Below are 20,522 nucleotides of genomic sequence, written 5' to 3'. Positions count from 1 at the left end.
GCCTAAAAAATCTTTTAAAAAAAATAAAAAAAACGCTATGAAAATCCATGATTAATCCACGTAGTCCATGATAACGACACGCAAATTATTTTTTTCCAAAAAGAGTAAGGAAACTGTCGTGCCATTTTTACTGCTACGTTAGAAGTATTCGGAGCTATGCACCGTAGAAGAACATAACAGCGGCTTCAGTCGTAAATGGAGGAATACTTAAATTCCCTTTTTTTTTGTCAATTGTTTTGTATCGCAGGGTGACATTGGTGGCAAGGTGAGTTAAGTTTTCTCCTGTGTCAGTTCTTGGAGGAGCAACTTTCATCTATTATGTATCTCACTTTCAACAATGAGGGGGCTAAGCACTTCAGGAATTTGAAAGTACCCATCTTCTAATGGCTACTTCCAGCATGATAATGCACCATGTCACAAAGCTAAAGTGGTCTCAAACTGGTTTCATGAACATGACAATGAGTTCAGTGTTCTTCAGTGGCCTTCCCAGTCACCGGATCTGAATCCAATATGACACCTTTGGGATGTGGTAGAATGGGAGATTTGCAGCATGAATGTGCAGCTGCCAAATCTGCAGAACAGATTCTCAGAGGAATGTTTTCAACATCTTGTGGAATTCATGCCACAAAGTATTGAGGCTATTTTGAGAACAAAGGAAGGCCCTACCTAGTATTACTATAGAGATCCTAATAGTGCTCAGTGAGTGTATATACACTCAAAGCGCTTTATTAGGTATTTATTAGATTACTTTTTTTGATTTATTGATTTATCTTCTGCTGCTATAGCACTTTTTGGTCTGACCCATTGTGTGTTCAGAGATGCTCTTCAGCATACTAATTTTGTAATGCTTGGTTATTTGCATTACTGTCACCTTCCTATCAGCTTCAACCAGTCTGGCCCTTCTCCTCTGACCGCTCTCATTAACAATGTTTTTTGTTTTTCGCAACATTCTCTGCAAACTGTAGAGACTTGTGAAAATCCCAAGAGATCAGCAGTTTCTGAGATACTGAAACCACCCTGTCTGGCTCCATCAATCATTCCATGGTCAGTCACTTGGATCAGTTCTTCCTCATTCTGACATTATTTCCTGTGCCCCCATATGCTTAACAGTTGGCAAGGTGTTCTTCTCTACAAAGGCTTCACCCTTTTTTCTCAGAAAAGATCTTGTGGTGGCCAATTTTGGTTTCATCAGTCCAATGCACATTGTTCCAAAAGGCTTCAGGCTACTCAATGTTTTTTAAACTTTTGCATACTTCAGATGCTTGTTGGTTACTGCTGGAGTCTTCTTCATTTAGTGTGGTTTGTAAGCTCTCATAATACTCTAAAAATAAGGGATGGGAAATGTTGCATATTGTGCTTTAGAGAACTGAAATGAAGCCTCTACGACATGGAAATGGAGAAAGAAGGTTATGAATGGTCTCATTTGTTGGTAGGTCTAAAAGAGGCAATATTCTCCTGTACATAATGTCTGATTTGGAAATCTGAAAAATATCAGAAAGCTTGATTTTGGCAGATTTGGTAACAATCATTCTGTTTTTCCATGAATAAAATTTAATCTTTAACACAAAGTTGGAAAAAGGGGATGGGAAATACTAATTATTATTGTGCTGCCGGGGACACCAGTATCAACTGTTAAAACACCTCACTTAACCAACATGGAAAACATACTGATTTGATTTGATCTGGTAATTACTATAAAAAATCTAAATTATCAATTAAATAGCCAAATTCTTTGACAGGCAGATAAATAAAACTTTGCAACCAGGTGAAAATGAAGGGATATATTTAGTTACAAAAGATATGCACGTCTAATCTACAGACATGGTTCATCTGCCTTAAAGCAATTAAGGTTACAGACACAGACAACAGTCACAAAGTAAATTAATGGAAGACAATACCAAACCTCAGCTTGTTTCCTCCCAAAATGCCCAGGAAACCTGACAGCCAAACATTCCAAAAAGACCAGGGATGAAACAGAATGCAGGACCAAGGTGCAGGACTTAGATGCTAACTTCCACTTCAAACCAAGATGAAAAAGCCAGGACTGTTGCAAAGTTTGGGATCTTAAAGTAGGATGTCAGCATTAGGACTGCGAGGCCACCCCCATTGAAAGAGACACACACATTTACACCTCACATTTTTTTTGGTTTCCTTTCAATCAACTGTCAATTAAGGCCTTGAGAACAAGGTGTGTGGATTCTTTAGCCAATCAATGACTTTAATGAACCACTGATGCCAAGATCAACCCAAAAACCAGCAGACACTGAGGCCCTCCAGGACTGGAGTTTGACACCTGTGTCTTATGTGATAGCAGTTATCTGTTCCACAAAGCAGGATTAGGGAGTTGGCTGGGTAAAGTAACTGCACCGAGTAAAACCCGGACCCCTCGAATCTGGAACATGGACTGAAGGAAAAAGTGCTGTTCTAGGTTTTATTCTGTGCAGTTATAACTCAGTAATTGTGCTTAGTGGAACAGGGCCCAGGCTAATATTGACATAAAGATTATTTTCCAACATGTGCAAAGTAGTGTATTTTATTAATGATTCAATGGAATCAATCAAAGTCTAAAAAATATAGTTCCCCAAAAAGCAGGTTTAACAATTATTTCAAACACTGGCAAAGATGACAGTTGTGTCATCTTTCCTATAATTTGTGATAAGGTTAGAGAACACATTTTAATGGATTTTTGACCATGCAGAACTTTTCAAGATCATTGATATCCTTGGGTTTGAACCTCAGTAGGAAAAGGAGAGCATTCTTGACATGTTCGACATTACCTTATGTTTTGTTATGTTATGTTATATATTGCTGGGGTATTACTAATCAGTTGCTAGGTAGTTGCTAGGCATTCCTATCAGCCAATTAGAGAGCAGAGATGATACAGCATAATGCGGGGCGATTGGTTTCATGGCAGCATATAAAGCACTTCATGTATACCGTGAGTTATGAGCTCTAAATCAACTCTACTAGAGGGCAGAGGCTATTGTGACATCACAGGGGTCCATCAGGCACACAGATAATTTGCATATTAATAGCAGATTGGTTGAACTGCAGAATGTTTGTGAGTTTTTGTTTGTTTGTTTCTCAAACAAATGCTCATAATTCAAAAAGTGCTACTCAAAAGTTGTTAACATTGTGAGAATCAGTATGAAATGCTGAACATTTTGATGGATAATTATCTAATGTCTGGGCCACTCCAGGAATTATTTATTTTAATACTGAAAATATAGGCAAAAATAAATTACAGAAATAACAAATAAATATAGTAACACAAAAATGTATAACATTCAACCACTCTTTTCTTTAATGTCTTACACGGATAATACAAACTATGTTTAATATATGAATTGCATAAAGACTGCAAACTTAGTGCCACTATTTAAATTGAAATACTTTATTGAGGTTGATAGCGCATTTTCTTCAACTTCGTAGTAATAATACTGCCAAAAGTGAAAAGTTAATGACGTTTGTATTGAATATCCACTATTGGTACAGCTCAACTCCAAACTGTAGGCCTAATTGCTAATTTCCGCGCGTGGGCGGGGTCACCCCAGACTGTAAGTGTTTGTTTTGTCAATTTGACTGTCCTGTAATAATGTTTTTTTTGTTGTTGTCTGTATCCAATTTGGCTAATAATAAATGTTAGCCCATTGGACAGCGACCTTAAATCTCACTACAATATTTATTAGTCAGTGCTTCCTGCCCCAGCAACAAATGAGGTCCGACCCGAATTTTTTCAACTTTACCCAATAAAAACGTGTTATTTATGAAACAAATTGATTTGATTGGCTTTAATTTGCGTCACTCCAAAATGTCCGCATTTCTCCTATACCCAATAGCTGTTAGGGCTCACCTCATAGCCGTGGTCTATTGGCTGAAGACTGTCGCTCTGCGCAGTAACAAATTTCTCTGAATGGATGCTCTAGTTTTTAGCCAACATCTCCGCCCTGCGGATGTAGATAGCTTGTGTTGGCAGAGTGGGAGGCCATGTTGAGGCTGGTTACAAAGCCGTGGCCAATGCTGCCTTTAAAGGGGTGATAGAGACTTGGTTTAGGTGGGGGATCTTTTCGATTTCGCTCGAATCGAAGGATTGTCTGGGGCTGAAGACCCCATTCGCGAAGGTCACAATGAAAAAGGGAGAGCGGTTTCGAAGGAGAGATGGAGCAGAGGAGGAATAAAGCGAAAACTTGCTAGCTAGTTCAGGCGTATTGGAACCTTGCGTGTGCACACGCAGTGTCACCTGTCAACATCGTCAGATTGTTGCCTATCGTTAGCTCAGTGAAACTGTAACTTAGCGTGATCACAGCGTTAACTAGCCAGTTTGCTAGTTCTAACAAACTCGTCTGACGTGTACTTCATTTCCTGTGTTTAAAGGGCATGCTATTTATCTAGCTAGCTAGTTGTAATTAATGCCGTGCATCATATACATTAGCTAGCTGTGCTGACGAAAATGTTCATCTTTTGAGACTTTTCTGATTATCTTCTTTCTTTAGAATTATGATTGTAACTGCATTAATAGCTGGTGGGCTGTATTGTAGCAGCGTGAAAATTATCTGCTTGATTAGGTTTACGTAACATCTCCCACTCAACCTAGTTAGTTTTAACTGAAGAGGAACCCTGGCGACCATAACTTTAGACCAAGAGGAGAAGGAGCTCGGAGCCATGGCATGGGTACTGAAGATGGATGACGCAGCCATCGAATCTGGGCTTGTGCACGACTTCGATGCCAGTCTGTCAGGAATTGGGCAGGAGCTCGGGGCTGGTGCCTACAGCATGAGGTCAGGATAATTGTCATATAACTTCGATATGGTGCTGCATTTATCTATGTACTATATGGTACGCATTTCGACACTGCAACATTTCGACTGTTCTTTTTTATAGGAATAGTGTTGCTGGCTTGATTTCCTAGTGCTCTGAAGTACAGTTACTAAGCTAGTTTGCAAGGCATCTACGAACCAAGTCTTCCTTAAATTGATGATGGTAGAACGGGTCTTAGAATTCCGTCGCTGCGGAGTTTCGCGTTTCCTCAGGACGTGGTGTAACTTCTGATCAAACCGAACGCGCGTGGTCATAATAATTTAATGTGGGATTAATATTTAATCATTACTGTTTGCAGTTCCATCATCGCTATGTCTCATCGTTGCTGCTGCAAGGTTTATTGCGAACCACGTTGACATTAGCTGTTTTTTTTTATGCTTCTCGGTTTTTCCAGTTGGTAAAATTGGGGTGCATCGTCTAATAAGTTATTATATACGTTACAAAATATAGCGAAGTTAGTCATGAACCCCATTACCAGCGTGCTCGCTGGCGCAATGACATTACTGAATCATTTTATTCAATTCAGTAACAAAATGCCTTTGTAACAAAATGCGTTTCCCCATAAAAAGTAATTGGGTGCTGTAACTATACAAATTTCACTACACTGACATAATTTATTGAAAGCATGGTTCCTATTTACTTAAGAGGATATAGGCAACACAATTACAAAGGGGTTAAACTTATTGCCTCAACTTTACAGATTTTTAACAGATAGCTAGGCTATATGATAACCTCAAACACAGTGGTCAGATTATTTTTATCCATATGAGTTGTTCTGTGTGAAATCAAAAAAGTGTGGGAGTTAACCAATCCCAATTATTTTTTAAGAAACAATCAATTTGACTTCATTTTGTTTGACTGTTCTTAACCAGGGTATTTACTAGTATTTCAGCTACTCTTTTGGATGTTCTTTGATGAATATATGAAGAACATTTACACATTTACAAAATTGGAGTGGTGAACTCCCACACCTCTTGTTGAGTTTTCATGGAATGACCCATATCTCCATCCATTCACGGATCATCACTTCACTTTCTCCCTAAAAACGAAGGTTTTTCAGCAGTACTTTCCAGTACCTCCTTAGCCTCTTGGTGTTTATTCAAGCCTTTATCTGAAAGGGGATGTTATTTTTTTTTTATAACTGTTGTCAAATTTTTATATTCCTGTGAATCCTGACAGGAGGTGTACTGATTCCCTCTACTTTTATTCATTTCATTCTTTGAAGGAGTAGAAATGTCCCTGGCCGTAATTGAAAGCATGCAGGACCTTTTGTCATACATCCAATTCCTTTAGTTGTACCTGTTTGGACTGCATCGGAAGATTATGTTCATGCCACACAGGGCGGTCTTCCTCAACTATTGAAATGGATGCCCAGTAAGGGTCGAATGCCGGTGGAAATGGATGCACTCTCATTAATCGCCCAATGTAGATTGAAATGGATGCAGATTCACACTAAGGGATCAGTCCTGTGAGAAATGGATTCTGACTGACTCTAGGAAGCAGAATGTCAGGAAAAATGATTTACATAGTACCATATTGTTACCATTCACTTCTTTTGAAAGGGTGGCTGAAACGCTAATACTGGAGCCAACCACAGTGGCACAAGTGAGCAGCATCTACAAGACCAGGAAATGAGCCGTTTTGGCTGCCTGACTCTAAGCCTGGCAGCTTCCAGGTGATTCACAAAAACACATCACATGGCCATATGATCCGTGCTGCTGTTTGGCTGTCTTGTCAACAGCCAATAGATATCAATGATGTTTCTTCCCTGGAAGCATTTCACATGGCCTCTGAAGTCTGGATACTTACTACGGTGTCAGGCAAAATTAAAGAAAAAAAGAAGACAAAAAGAGAAGCAGTACACTGCATGGTGCTGCTGATGATTATTGCACTGAAAAAGTACTTGATAATTCTCCTGAAGGTGCATTACCCTGCCGTACTCTAGCGGCAATGGATGCTGAATCACAGTAAATTTGTAATCCAGGATAGATACAGATACTGATCCTACCTGTCAGTGACTGATGACCCGTGATTTGTAGTGGGCTTACATTACATTATTGGCATTTGGCAGACGCTCTTATCCAGAGCGACGTACAACAAAGTGCATACCCATAACCAGGGATAAGTTCGCTGAAAGACCCTAGAGGTAAGTACAATTTCAACTGCTACCTGTACAACAAAGATAAGGACAAGGGCCATTTTTTTTTTTTTTTTTTTTTTTTTTTTTTTTTTTTTTTGAACAAACAAACAAAGAGCAAAAGTCACCAAAGTGAACTATCCGAACACTGCTTACCTAGCCAACTAAAATACTGATACACAAGTCACAGAGACAACAATTAAGGTTCACAGGGAGGTAGGGAGGGATGGGGAGAGGTGCTGTTTGAAGAGGTGTGTCTTCAGCTTGCGCTTGAAGGTGGGGAGGGATTCTATAGTTCTGACCTCAACGGGGAGTTCGTTCCACCACCGTGGAGCCAGAACAGACAGTAGTCGTGAGCGTGAGGTGGAGGTTCTGAGAGGGGGAGGTGCCAAGCGGCCTGTGGAGGCTGAACGAAGAGGTCTGGCAGGGGTGTAGGGTCTGATGATTTTTTGCAGATAAGCTGGGGAAAACCCTTTAACTGCTTGGAAGGCTAGCACCAATGTTTTGAATTTGATGCGAGCCATGACAGGCAGCCAGTGGAGGGAAGTAAGCAGGGGGGTGACGTGTGAGTATTTGGGAAGGTTGAAGACCAGACGAGCTGCTGCATTCTGGATGAGTTGGAGGGGTCTGATGGCAGACGCTGGGAGGCCAGCCAAGAGGGAATTGCAGTAGTCCAGGCGGGACAGAACCATCGCTTGGACCAGGAGCTGGGTCGAGTAGGGGGTGAGAAAGGGGCGGATTCTCCGTATGTTGTATAGGAAGAACCTGCAAGACCGGGTCACCGCCGCAATGTTCTCGGAAAGGGACAGTCTGCTGTCCATCACCACGCCGAGGTTCCTTGCACTGGGTGACGGCGTGAGTGTGGTATCCCCGAGGGAAATGGAGAGATCCAGATGGGGAGAGGCATTAGCAGGGATGAATATCATTTCAGTTTTATCTGGGTTGAGCTTTAGATGGTGGTTGTCCATCCAGCTCTGGATGTCCCTCAGGCAAGCGGAGATACGGGGTGAAACCTGCGTATCAGACGGCGGGAACGAGACGAAGAGTTGGGTATCGTCCGCATAGCAGTGGTAGGATAGCCCATGTGCAGTGATCACAGGGCCAAGGGAGCGAGTGTAGAGAGAAAAAAGAAGCGGGCCAAGGACTGAGCCCTGGGGAACTCCTGTGGCGAGGGGCCGAGGTGTCGATACCGAACCAGCCCAGGCAACCTGGAAGGAGCGACCAGAGAGGTAGGACTCAATCCAGTCCAGGGCTGTGCCACAGATGCCCGTTGCTGACAGGGCAGACAGGAGGATGGAGTGATCCACAGTGTCGAAGGCAGCAGAGAGATCTAGAAGAATGAGGACAGAGGAGAGGGAGGCTGCTCGTGCGGCATGAAGTGACTCACTGACGGAGAGGAGCGCAGTCTCTGTCGAGTGGCCCGATCTGAAGCCAGACTGATGGGGGTCTAGCAGGTTGTTGTTAGAAAAGAAGGAAGAAAGTTGAGTAGAAGCGGCTCGTTCTATAGTTTTAGAAAGGAAAGGAAGAAGAGATACCGGGCGGTAGTTCTGGATGATGGAGGGATCCAGAGTAGGCTTTTTTAGCAGCGGAGTGATGTGGGCCCTCTTGGAGGATGCCGGAAAACAGCCGGAAGACAGGGAGGAGTTGACAAGGGAGGTGACAAATGGGAGAATGTCAGGTGTGATAGTTTGGAGAAGAGAAGAGGGGATAGGGTCAAGGGCACAGGTTGTAGGGCGGTGGCAGAGCAGGAGTTGAGAAACATCAGAGTCTGTAAGGGGGGAGAAAGTGGAAAAGGAAGGGATGGGCCTAGAGGGGGGGAAGGGCACAGTGAGGGGGGCGGCGGTTGTAAAGGATCTGCGGATGACTGCGACCTTCTCATCGAAGAAATCAGCAAAGTCATCAGCAGCGAAGGAGGACTGAGGAGGAGGAGGCGGTGCTCTGTCTCTACCTCTCTGTGTTTTCACACCATTCAGTGATGGATGTTGACCTGGGTACGGCAATGCTCAGACACAACACCTTGGGGTGGGTGAGTCACCTAGCAACCGTAACTTGGATTACATGGAAACTCTGTCCCCATTGGAACGAAGAAACATGCAGCCTGCCGTCTTGGTGGAATAAACAGTATAAGCATTTTCGGCTGCATAATGCAGAAAAGGACACACTTGCAGAGATGGAGGACACAAACCTGGTGTAGATTGACCTACATGCGTTCACACTTTATCAACTCTGTCAGTCCAGTTAGAAACCCACATGTGACATTTTTAAAAATATCTGTATATTCTCATTTTAGATCAACTTCAGAAGGATGCTGGAACCAAAATGTACAAAAAATGGGTCATTTTTTATATTTTGGAGTTTTGTTCTTTTTATAGTGCTGATGGTATGAGTGTAATTCAGTTGTTTGTGTTAGTCCTTCAGTAGTGCATTCTAGTCTGTGTTCCTCCCTGTATTCTGTGTTCTCTCTATTCAATCATCACACCTGTTGGGTATTTTAGGAACTCTTTCAGACTGAACCAGCTTGCCTGGTCATGTTTTTAATCAAAGTAATAAATATGTCTGTTTGACATTGTGTGCGGTAAATACTCCATGTACAAAGGATTCTTTGTTTGTGTTATTGCAAGATCACATTTTGACTTAGTGTATCAGAGTACACCAAGGGTCACCAGTTTCTCCAAAGCAGTTTTCTCACATGCATTTAATTTATCAATCAGCATGAGGTCAGTAAGGTCACATGCTACATTCATTGTGATTATTACAACTGCAGATTTGTAGCAGTAGCATACTTTTAGTGTTGTGTGTTATCATTGTTTCTCCTGTGGACTCGTCTGTGGGGCAGGACCACTATATCAGCTTGGCCGTCGCGAAATAAAGACGGTCAATATGTTTACAAGATTACAATAATTTTTTTAAAGGGGTGTGAGACCATTCAATCTCCTTTCATATATATTTTGCTTTCATTCAGACCGATAGAAAGCATGATCAAGCTTCTTGCATGTGGAGTTTACATTATCAACTGTACTGTGGAGCCAAGACTTCTGGAAAACGGTTCATGTTGTTATGGAAACGGTATCACTGGAAATCACTTTCATTGGATGGGACCACTAGACATGACTGTCATTGCTGTGGAGATGAGACCTCACGAAGTGATTTGTGATACTGCACCGGCCCAGGTAACCTGGGAGGAGTGACCTGAGACGCAATCCAGTCTAGCGCTGTGCCGCAGATCCCTTTAGCTGCTAGGGAGGATAGTAGGAGGGAGTGGTTGCCTGTGTCGAAGGCCACAGAGAAATCTAGAAGGATCAGCACAGAGGAGAGGGAGGCTGCAGGAGTGGTGGGGACTGGTGGGGGGCCAGCAGATTGTTCTGTGAAAAGGGAGAAGTGAGTTGGTTAGAGGCAGCTTGTTCAAGTGATTTGGATAGAAAAGGAAGAAGAGAGTGCTTCTGGAGGGCTCTAGAGTGGGCTTCTTCAGGAGTGGGGTTATGTGGCCCCTCTTGAAGAATGAGAAGGAGTTCATACCTGGAGAATAGTAATAGGGTCAAGTGAACAAGTGGTAGCGCAGTGGGAGGGCAGGAAACATCAGTGTCTTTGAGGGGAGAGAGAGTGCAGAAACAAGGGTCAGGCACCGAGAAGGGGAAAGACGCTAAATGAGTTATTTACCAGTTATTTTGCTCTTTTTGCCACTGTCCATGTTAACGCCGAGAGCTGGCCGCAGAAGGGGTTGGCGTGGGTGTTTTAGATACTAAAACCAGGAAGAGAATGCATTTGGGCCTTTAATGAGTACAGTTACTACAATATCATTTTCAGATAACTAAACGGTGGCTTTTGCAGGAGCAAACTCACATGGCTTTCTGGCCATGTGACTTCTTAGGCCATTCTCTGTTCAGGTTTCTACTCAAGAATGAGAATATAAAGTTTTGTTTGTCACACAATATTCTGTTGTATGCGGGTGATTCAGGATTAGAGTGATCATAAATGGTTGCATCAACAAAAATAATTAATTTCCTCCTGTATATACTATGTACCTGTATGTACTGTCATCTACAGTGCAGTGTAAGTATTTGGTCAGTGACATTTTTTTCACTCTGTACTTCAGCAAACAGTTTAATTAAAACAATCACCAAGTGCAGACTTTCAACCCTTTAATTTGAGGGTTTTATATTCTAATACATCCATATTTTGTGAACCACGTAGGAATTGCAGCCCTCTTTATACACCCCCCCTCAATTTTAGGGGACCAAAAGTAATTGGATAAATGGACACAAACTTAAATAAAGTCATCATATTCAATACTTTGTAGCAAATCCTTTGCAAGCAATGACTGCCTGAAGGCTACAACCCATAGGCATCTCCAGATGCTGAGTATCTTCCCTGGTGATGTTCTTCCAGGCCTGTACTACAGCCCTCTTCAGGTTCTTGTTTTGGGGCTATTTGCCTTCAGTCTGGTCCTCTGCAAGTGAAATGTATGCTCTTTCTCAAGGGGATATCTCTGATCTATACAAGGGCAATTCCACAGTAATGTCAACTATCATGTAAGATGAGTTATTTTTCTGAGGGATTCTGTTTGTCATATTTTGTCCAAATTTCACATCCATCTCAGCTAAATCGTTGCTTTTTAATCCATCTTCTTATCCGGGGAAAGAGGACGAGAACATATGTGTGCGCTACCTCGACTGTATGTCAGAAATAAACCATTTCAGTGCTGTTACATTTTATGAGAGTTACATTAACAATGTACTAAACAGTTGATTTTAACACCTGATTGATTTATTCAAATTTGTCAGGCTAATGATGGTCTGCTTTACTGGCATTGACACTTGTTTTGTCGTTATGTTGAGAGACAACAACAGAGCTAAAACAACCAAAATGTGTCACTGTACAAATACTTACAGACTGCACTGTAAGTCCAGATTTAATTATTATTTTATTAGATTTATTTGGTACAGTGGTTGCTCCAGCCTGTGTAATGCAGCGTCTTTGGAATGCAGGAAATGTCTGAAAATCTCTGTTTTACACTAATTCAGTTCTTAAATAACTTAATATGCCAAATCTCAATAATGTATGTTGTTCATAATTTTATTATCACACAGGAGTGGGATGAAATAAAAAATCTTCTGAAAAAACGTTTGCCACACAGGTGGCAAGCTACAGTGGCGTAGGCTGAAATACATTTTTGGGCAGGCCTGTTAAAAAGTGGGTAGGCTGACTAGATAGGTTTTATTGAAATACATATTCAGCACACTATACCAAACTCCAGCAATCAAGAATACGGAAACAGTGCAATGTTTACTTGCATGATCTTTAGCAAATCCAAGTTACAGGACCACCATTCAGGGAACACTGTAAATGTTCTTCATGAAAAGCAAATGTGTTGTTTTCTCTAGTTAGGCTAGCAGAAATTAGGAAGATGTTTTTTGAGTGAGTGGAGAGAAATTATCTCCTGATTTTGGCAAAGAAAGGACACATATCGTGCACACCTGGGTTGTACAAAAATTGAGTAGATATATAGGCTGCCAGCTGCGATGTATTTTGTTTTCATTTTTCTGTTGACCCAGTATTTTTCCTATGGCAATCTGATGTTTATATGGAACAAGGAGCAAAAGACAGAATTTAACCTCCTCCGTACACATGAAAATGAAAGCCAAGTAATCAGGATGAGGTGTTATGAGAACAGACTGGTTGTTGATTGTCATAAATCTGCAAAGTTATTTACTGGGGCTTCCATCACAACTCAGTGGAAGATTACTTTAATTTCTTTAAAGATTTCAGATTTACAAACTGTCAACTTATTCATACAATTGATATTCACACCCTAAGATGAGCAAAGAACCTTTATAAAATAAACAATACAGGTTATGAAAGTTTGATTCTGTGCTCAAAATTATTTGTGAAGTAAACCTTCACAGTAATTGTTGCTCAGAGAAAATGATTTCGTTTTGCAAGTGATGTACATGTAAGTACTTTCTTTTTTATAAAAGGATATGCATCTCAATCTTCTAATCTAACTAAAATGAATCTGCATTAAAATGCTACTTTTATAACTTGATGTCAATCTTGGGAAATTTGTGGCCTTGTGAGCTTATTATTTTACCACTGGGGTATTAAAATCAAGTAACATGCATCCATCACCTTGGTTAAAGACAAATAACTCAAGCTAGGAGATGGTCATGAACAAATATAAATGTACCCCTTTCTACTACTAAAAAAAGTAAAAAGTTTAAAACCACTGGAGCAGTGCTAATCTTTCCTGCTAGATATTATCGTTAGGGAGGCAAAGGCACTGTAGCATGGGTAAGAGATACTCTGGAATCCAGTGTAGGCCCACTCAGTAACGTAGTTACTAAATTAATGCTAATGGCTTATCGCAAGCAACAAGTAACAATAAACATCCTCATAAAAAGTACTTCAAGGGGGAAAAAAAGTATTTAAAATAAATGTCGGACCGACACTACATCCTTGTTCATCTTTCATCTTCCACTTTTCATTCTTCTTCATCGTTTTATATAACAGATGCTTTACAGTCCTTGCTCAGCTCATCACCGTGGAAACAAACTCATCACTCATCAGGCAAGATATGGAAAGAATACTTCCATAACGTTTTGTCAAATAAACCATGCCTAACTACCACGGATGTATTTGACATTGCCACAGTAGCCTTATGCGAACTGCAACAGTAACAACGGCTCTGCATCATAGAGTTCAGTTGGCTAAGTAAAGTTGTTTCCCAGGTTCCCAAGATGCCAGTACAAGACATTTAATACTACAGGTACCATGACCCACCAAGGTACTTAGTTGCCATCCACATAATTCTTTAGTTCTTTGGAAATGACTGCGTGGGTCTTTAAGTATCTTTTTGAATTGTACGTCCTCTGAATTCCTCCATGTTACAGTAAGTTATCGATATCAATGTCGTTTGATGCTGGCACCCAGGAATTTGACCCTTGCTTCATCCTTTACAACTCTGATTCTTGACCAGCCCTTTTTGTTTGTTTTTCCCCATGACTTACTCATGCTCGGCCCTGTTCGCCCACCCTGACTTTGATTTTGTTTTGCCCCATTGCTCGCCATATAGTGACTCCATCCATGCATCCATCCATCATGACACAATTTTTTATTTTGTCTTATTATTTTTCCTTTATTGTTTTTGAAGTTGATTCTGGGAGGAGATCTCTGTTGATAGTGATAACTGAATTGGGGGCTCATCTAAAACGAATTGCAGGCTAGTCAAAACAGAATTGGCAACTCGTCATTCTTAAATGCCAAATTAGATTTTGAAGATTTTGTCCCAATGTTTAACAGTTAGACGGTTGTTGATTTGCTGCTAAATTAGCAGCAAATTAGGATTTTCCCTGATGATGATGATGAGTTATGTGTGTTGCATCTGCGGTGGAAACTCCGGTCTCAGTCCGTGCACCGCATCCAGTCCCTCCTCAATTCCTTGACTGGTTTCCTAAGGCACGTCGTCTGTGAGTTTGCTTGATTTTGATGTGTGCCGATTAGTGCCCCAATTTCGAGGAAGTGAAGTGGATAAATACGTTTCTTTTTTCAAATGTATTGCTACCACCTTTCATTGGCAAAAAAGTGTGTTGTCATTGTTACTGCAATGCAAATTATTTGGTTAAGTGCAGATGTGTTCCACTTTGTCATTTGAAGGAAGTTTGGATTATGAGATTGAAAACAATGGTGTTGCGTGCATACGTAACCATTGTGTGGTGTGAATGGGTCAAATTTTGTCTGAGAGAGCGGTACTAGGGTGGGTTGGGTGCTAAATTGTGTGCCGGCTGCACTCAGATGTGCAAGAAGGAAGCAAGGCAATCTGAGGACCACACCTACTGTTTAAGTAGGCACACACGTCTGGACGGAGTTACGAGTCAGCCCAGGACTTAGGTGTCCTTCTTTCCACAGTAGGCCTGAGATTGTCGCCGTAGGAGAAAGCGTTGTCTGTGTTGCCAGAGCTGCGAGTGAAGCTGAAACGCTACTGTTTAAGTTTTGGTTTAGTTTGCCTTTATTATTTTAGTTTGTTTTTTTTACCTGGATCCTGTGAGGGTGAAGGGAGAATACTTTTTGTTGGTTTAACAGTTCTGTGTTTGCGTTCTCTCACTTCCTGTGGGCAATCACAATAATTAAACGCCGGTGAAAACTTGTATCTCCCTCTGTCCAGTTCTTCTGTCCTCCCAGGGGTGTCTCACAGTGTGTGAGAAAATGCTTTTCTGATTGTATTTTATTTTGCTCCATATTGGTGACTTTCATTGCATAGTTTAACAGGGCATGCAACCCATGGATTTAATTTGAAATGGAAAGAGCAAAAGATACAAGAAGCTTACAGAAGAAAGGCTGCCCATTAAAAATGAAATCAGGTTTCAGTTTTTGGCTGCCAGTTGAAAATTAGCATTTTGTGCAATGAACAGAACGTGCTGCTGTAGTTCTGCTGCTGTAGACTTGTTTCTATGTTCCTCACTGAAATGGTTCTCCCCTGTTCTCACAGCGACGTCCTGGCACTGCCCATATTCAAACAGGAAGATGGCAATCTCTCCCCTGACACTGAGACCAAAAACCCACCATTCCAGTACGTGTTATGTGCCTCCACATCACCGGCTGTCAAACTCCATGATGAAACCCTCACTTACCTGAATCAAGGTGAGCTGTTTGGTGTGCAGCCTTGAGCTTCAGCCTTTCAGTAATCAGTGTTTTATGAAGGGTTGTTTCAAATCTTTTAATCTCCAGTCGTTAAGGACATTTTTCAAAAGGTTTTTCATGGCTTAAATAACAATGTCCTTGCCTGTCAGTCAGGGTGCATTCCTGAATTTAACCCACTTCATGCTTGGTTAGGACTTGAGTCTATGGAAAATGAGCATTAAGTTGAGCAGTGATCTTTGAGAGATGCTTATTTATACTGGGTGCAAAGGTATGTTGGCCAGATCCCCACTCTACTGAGACCATTGTTCCAAGTATTGTGAGGTGTAGGTTCCCTCCTCGGTCACCCTGCCCTATGAACTCTGCAGAATACAGAATACTCTGTGAGTTCAGTATTCTTCCACTTCCATCTGGGTGATATAGATGCACAGAGTAGCATCCATTAGCCCTATGGACACACTAAGGTAGGCTGGGGATAGAAACTGGCCTTCTCTTTTGAGATGAGACCTGAACAGATTCCTGAGGAACCCTCAGGAACAAATAAACCCTCCTGAACCTGGCAGGGCCTATTCCAGAACCCAGTCATAGTCTACTTATGTCATAACCCAAACATGGGACTAGTGATGTCTCCATAGCTCCATACAGCTTAGCACATTTATTGACTGAGCCATTCCAGAACCCATCAGCCACACACACATTTTTTAATGATTCTTTTATACAAAAGTAGCTTCATTGCTCACTAATCTAAGTTGTGGTAATATGCAGAGCTGTCCTTAAGTGTTTGGATAACAGTACTATTTCTGTTATTGTGGCTCTGTCTGCAGCACATTGGATTTTAAATGCCTTTAATTTCAGGGTATTTGCATCCATATCGGGTGATCCCTGTAGGAATTGCAGCGCTTTTTATGCATAGTATATGTATGTAGTACATTTCAGGGCTCCGTAATACTCCGTAATTTCTGATTAGTCATGCGTTTTCAGTTGCTTCCAAGTGCAGGTATAAGAAAGCTTTCAGTATCTAGTCTTGTTTCCAAACTTCAATTATTGAGTTTGTTTGCATGAGGACCAGAGTTGTGCTGATGAAAGTCAAGGGAGGCTGATGGATAATAAAAAACTGCCAGAGACATAGGACAAACAAGATGCTTCCAAAATAAAAAATAGAGAAAATTGGTGGAAAATAGACAGATTGTTATGAACAAAACATGTGTCAAATATAACCACGTAAACATCTAACAAAAAGTTCGGAAATTTGTGTTTGGTAGATTATTTCTCTGTTGTAACAATGCTTCTTGGCAATACATTTTATACCGTTGGAAAGCCTGTTTATTTCTCCTTTAAATGGTGCCCCATTTGTAAGGAACATGCAGTTGTGGGATGAGCAGCACAGCTGAGTGAGTGGGTAGCGCTCATGCAAAATTAGCCAAATCTTCTCTGCCAATGCCAAACAGCTTATTCTGCTGTTGCTATTGACTCTTGTTTAGTGTTGTTTGGTGGATTGGATGATTGAAGTCTATCAGTAACAAGGAAGAAACATATTGGCAATATTACATTTTATTCATTTAACAAACAGTCAGGAGCCTCGGTAGTGTGTACAAGAACCATACACAACCACAACAGCCTGGCACCTCCTCCTCATGCTGGTCACCAGCCTGGTCACACGCTACTGTGCGATGGCATTCCAATCCTCAACCAGGATTTGTCTCAAGTCAGCCAACGTGGTTGTGTTGGTCACTCTAGCACAAACAGCATGCCCCAGCTGATCACACAAGTGTTCAGTTGGGTTGAGGTCAGGACTGTTGGCAGGCCATTCCATTCTCTCTACTCCCAAATTCTGGAAGTAGTCTCTGATAGACCCTGCTCTGTGGGGGCGAGCGTTGTCTTGGAGGATGGAGTTCGGTCCCAGACTGTGGAGATATGGGATTGCCACTGGTTGCAGAATCTCATCTCAATATCTCTCTGCATTGAGATTGCCTCCAATGATGACAAGCCTTGTTTTTCCAGTGATGGAGATGCCGCCCCACACCATCCCACTGCCTCCACCAAAAGGTTTTACTCTATCGGTGCAGCAATCAGCATAGCGAAGATTTGGCAAATTTTTCATGAGCGCAACCCAAACACAAATTTCCAAACTTTTTGTTTGATGTTCATAAAATGGTGCTAGAAATGACAGATAATGAATGTCTTTCTTCAAAACCGTTAACTGTTTCGGTCCACGACCCAGTGGTTGGGGTCTGCTGCTGTAGAGTGACTGACCAGCAGATGCGATAAGCTAATGCTGCAAACATTAAAAAGCTTTGAACATTACCTGACCACAAATGAGCACATTCAGACCTCATGCCTAGAAAGGTATCAACACTACATTGTTGACTACCACAGGCAATCTTGGCTGCTTTTCTAACTGGCGGTCTAGCTGTGGGCATTGTCAATCGTTCCTCTGATGGACATTAAACGGCCATCTTCTGTTGGCTCAAGCCTGCAATGAGTTGGCAATGTCATTTTCAGACTCATCAGCCACATTCAATTATAAGTTTAACATATGACACAAGAAGACAACTGTAATTTGCTAGTTACATCAAGTTTGGTTCACAGAAGGAAGTTTTAATTTATTTATTTAAAGCTTCTCGCGATTGCTGCTTGGTGCCATGTTGTTACTTGGATTTCCCTCTTTGGCCAGGTCAGTCTTATGAAATACGGATGCTGGATAACAGGAAGATGGGGGAATTGCCAGAGCTTGAGAATAAAGTGGTCAAGGTAAGTGTGCTATATGTCCCAATGTGCATTTAATCACAAACTTGCCCGATGCCATCTATGAACTGCAACTGCAAAGATGCCACTGTTTTATTAGCACCTGTACATTAATGTATTCATGCGATTATCTAATCAGCCAATCGTGTGGCAGCAGTGCATAAGATCATGCAGATATCAGTCAGGAGCTTCAGTTAATGTTCATATCAACCATCAGAATGGAGAAAATTGATTTATGTGACTGAATGATTGTTGATGCCAGGCAATCTCTAGAGTTTGGTGCCAGACAGTCTCTAGAGTTTGCAGTGAATGGTGTAATAAACAAAAAAACATCCAGTGATCAGCAGTTGTGAAGGCCTTTTTAATGAGAGAGGTCAGAGGAGAATGGCCAGACTGGTAAAAGCTGACAGGAAGGTGTCTGTAAAGCAAACAACCACACATTACAACAGTGGTATGTGAAAGAACACAGCCTCTCTGAACACACAACGCATCAAATCTAGGTGGATAGGCTACAGTAGCAGCAGATTTATTGAGTCTAAAAAAATAGTCATAATAAATACCTAATAAAAGGGTGTACTGAGTGTAGCTGTAATGAGAAAAATAGGATTCATTGTAATGAGGATTTAAGCACTAGTTACTTGACCGCACACTGTATCAACATTCTTGTTTGGTTCTCTAACTTCTTTGTATTTCTGTCACGTGGAGTCTGTGCATTTTGTTTGTGGGAGGTCCTATGTATGGTTGCAAGGAGATCCTGAATGTCCAGTGCTTCTGCCTCTTCAGAGCATCGTGCGAGTGGTATTCCATGACCGTCGACTGCAATACATGGAGCACCAGCAGCTAGAAGGATGGAAGTGGAATCGCCCTGGTGACCGGCTCCTGGACATGGGTAAGGCCCACAAGGAGATGGAAGTGCCTGAAAGGGAGAGCAGTGGGAGGAGCTATCAGGCTATGGAGGAAATGGTGGGAGGGGCTATGGGGGAAATGAGTGGGAGTGGCTTTGCTGGAAAACATGGGCAGGGCTGTGATGGAGACCAGTCGCAGGGGGGAAATGAGGGAGACAGTGGGAGGGGCGATCATCCGGTTCTTTCACAGTCTCCTCTTACCAACCAACCTTTAAATGGTATGTTTTAAAAGCTACTTTTTATGTCCTTGTGTTCTCAGTGTTATAACACTGCTGTAATGACTAGTTAACAGTGCTTCATCCTAGAACTTTGCGAGAAGAGCCATGCCAACGAGACACCTCCTCTCTCCCACTCAGATATTCCCATGTCTGTTGGAGTCATTGATCCCAAGACCAACCCCTCACAGCTCAACGCTGCAGAGTTCCTCTGGGACCTATCCAAGCGAGCCTCAGTTTTTGTCCAGGTACCTCTGATCAGGGCAGTGGGATTATTTGATCTGATAAACTCCTCACATTAGAGATAGATGAGAGTGTAAGATCTAAGTGTAAAGATTAGATATTTTTCTGTAAATAGTTTTTTGTAAAATTTGTGCTGAAGCACTGTGCACATTTCTTATAGAATGTCTTTACAAAAAAATCTCATCTGGACTGCCTCTTTGTGAGAAGCAACAAACAAAACAAAAATAAATGAGCGAAGAGCCTGTCGCCATCAAAGATGGCATTGCTTTGACATCCTGCTTGGCAGAAGCATGAGCATTAAGCATGAGTGAGCTCCACGGTCTCTAAAGCCCACCTGTTGCCGGTGCCGACTGGCCCTCAGCCCCCCAGGAGTGACGCATAATTAGCTTCGCACTGCTCAGGGATATGGGAGGGATGCAGTCGGTTGGGACTGAAGCGTTTGTTGCTCCAGCTACTCTTGCTAGGCACCCATGGGTTGCTCTCTAAGTAGGCACAAGAATTTCCTCCGCCCTCGATCTGTGCATGCATTGCTCGCGACTGGTGTGAAAAGAAGCAGTTGGTGAGAGGTGTGTGTTTTGGATGATGTCCCTGGACTATCTTCACTCCTGAGTTGGCAGCAGGGCCGTATAAGAGCATATTTGTACATACAGTAGAACCTCAGAGAACATAACACATCAGGAATGACAGTCATTCAGAACAATTAAATTTTTTGAACTCTGGTGATGTTGAGAGGCTACACCAATTTTTACCAAATTAAATGTTTATTTCAGTTTATTTTGAGTGATAATAAACCAATAAACCAGGAAAATAGCGCTTTTCGGTTACTTA

The 20,522-nt window shown here is 41.8% G+C and overlaps 2 protein-coding genes across 6 annotated transcripts in view; both read left to right on the top strand.

Moving 5' to 3' along the window:
- The window catches only part of LOC133125462 (kynurenine--oxoglutarate transaminase 3-like), an 11,593-nt gene extending 11,586 nt beyond the window's left edge, over positions 1-7 (top strand). For all 5 annotated transcript variants that reach the window (XM_061237183.1, XM_061237185.1, XM_061237186.1 and 2 more), the window contains one exon: positions 1-7. This exon is cut by the window's left edge and continues 179 nt beyond it. The gene's annotated coding sequence lies outside the window, so the exon portion shown is untranslated.
- A 3,936-nt stretch (positions 8-3,943) lies between these two features.
- Positions 3,944-20,522, top strand: part of LOC133125446 (upstream-binding protein 1-like) — a 39,808-nt gene continuing 23,229 nt past the window's right edge. Inside the window, exons 1-5 of the mRNA XM_061237180.1 lie at positions 3,944-4,778; positions 15,438-15,589; positions 18,261-18,337; positions 19,115-19,220; positions 19,593-19,703. Coding sequence (XP_061093164.1) covers positions 4,663-4,778; positions 15,438-15,589; positions 18,261-18,337; positions 19,115-19,220; positions 19,593-19,703 — 562 coding nt within the window. The 5' untranslated portion in view covers positions 3,944-4,662. The remainder of the gene's footprint in view (positions 4,779-15,437; positions 15,590-18,260; positions 18,338-19,114; positions 19,221-19,592; positions 19,704-20,522) is intronic.

The sequence above is a fragment of the Conger conger genome, chromosome 1, assembly GCF_963514075.1.
Source record: "Conger conger chromosome 1, fConCon1.1, whole genome shotgun sequence".
Taxonomy (NCBI): domain Eukaryota; kingdom Metazoa; phylum Chordata; class Actinopteri; order Anguilliformes; family Congridae; genus Conger; species Conger conger.
Note: the sequence above shows the minus strand (reverse complement) of the source record. Positions and strands in the feature narration are given on the sequence as shown.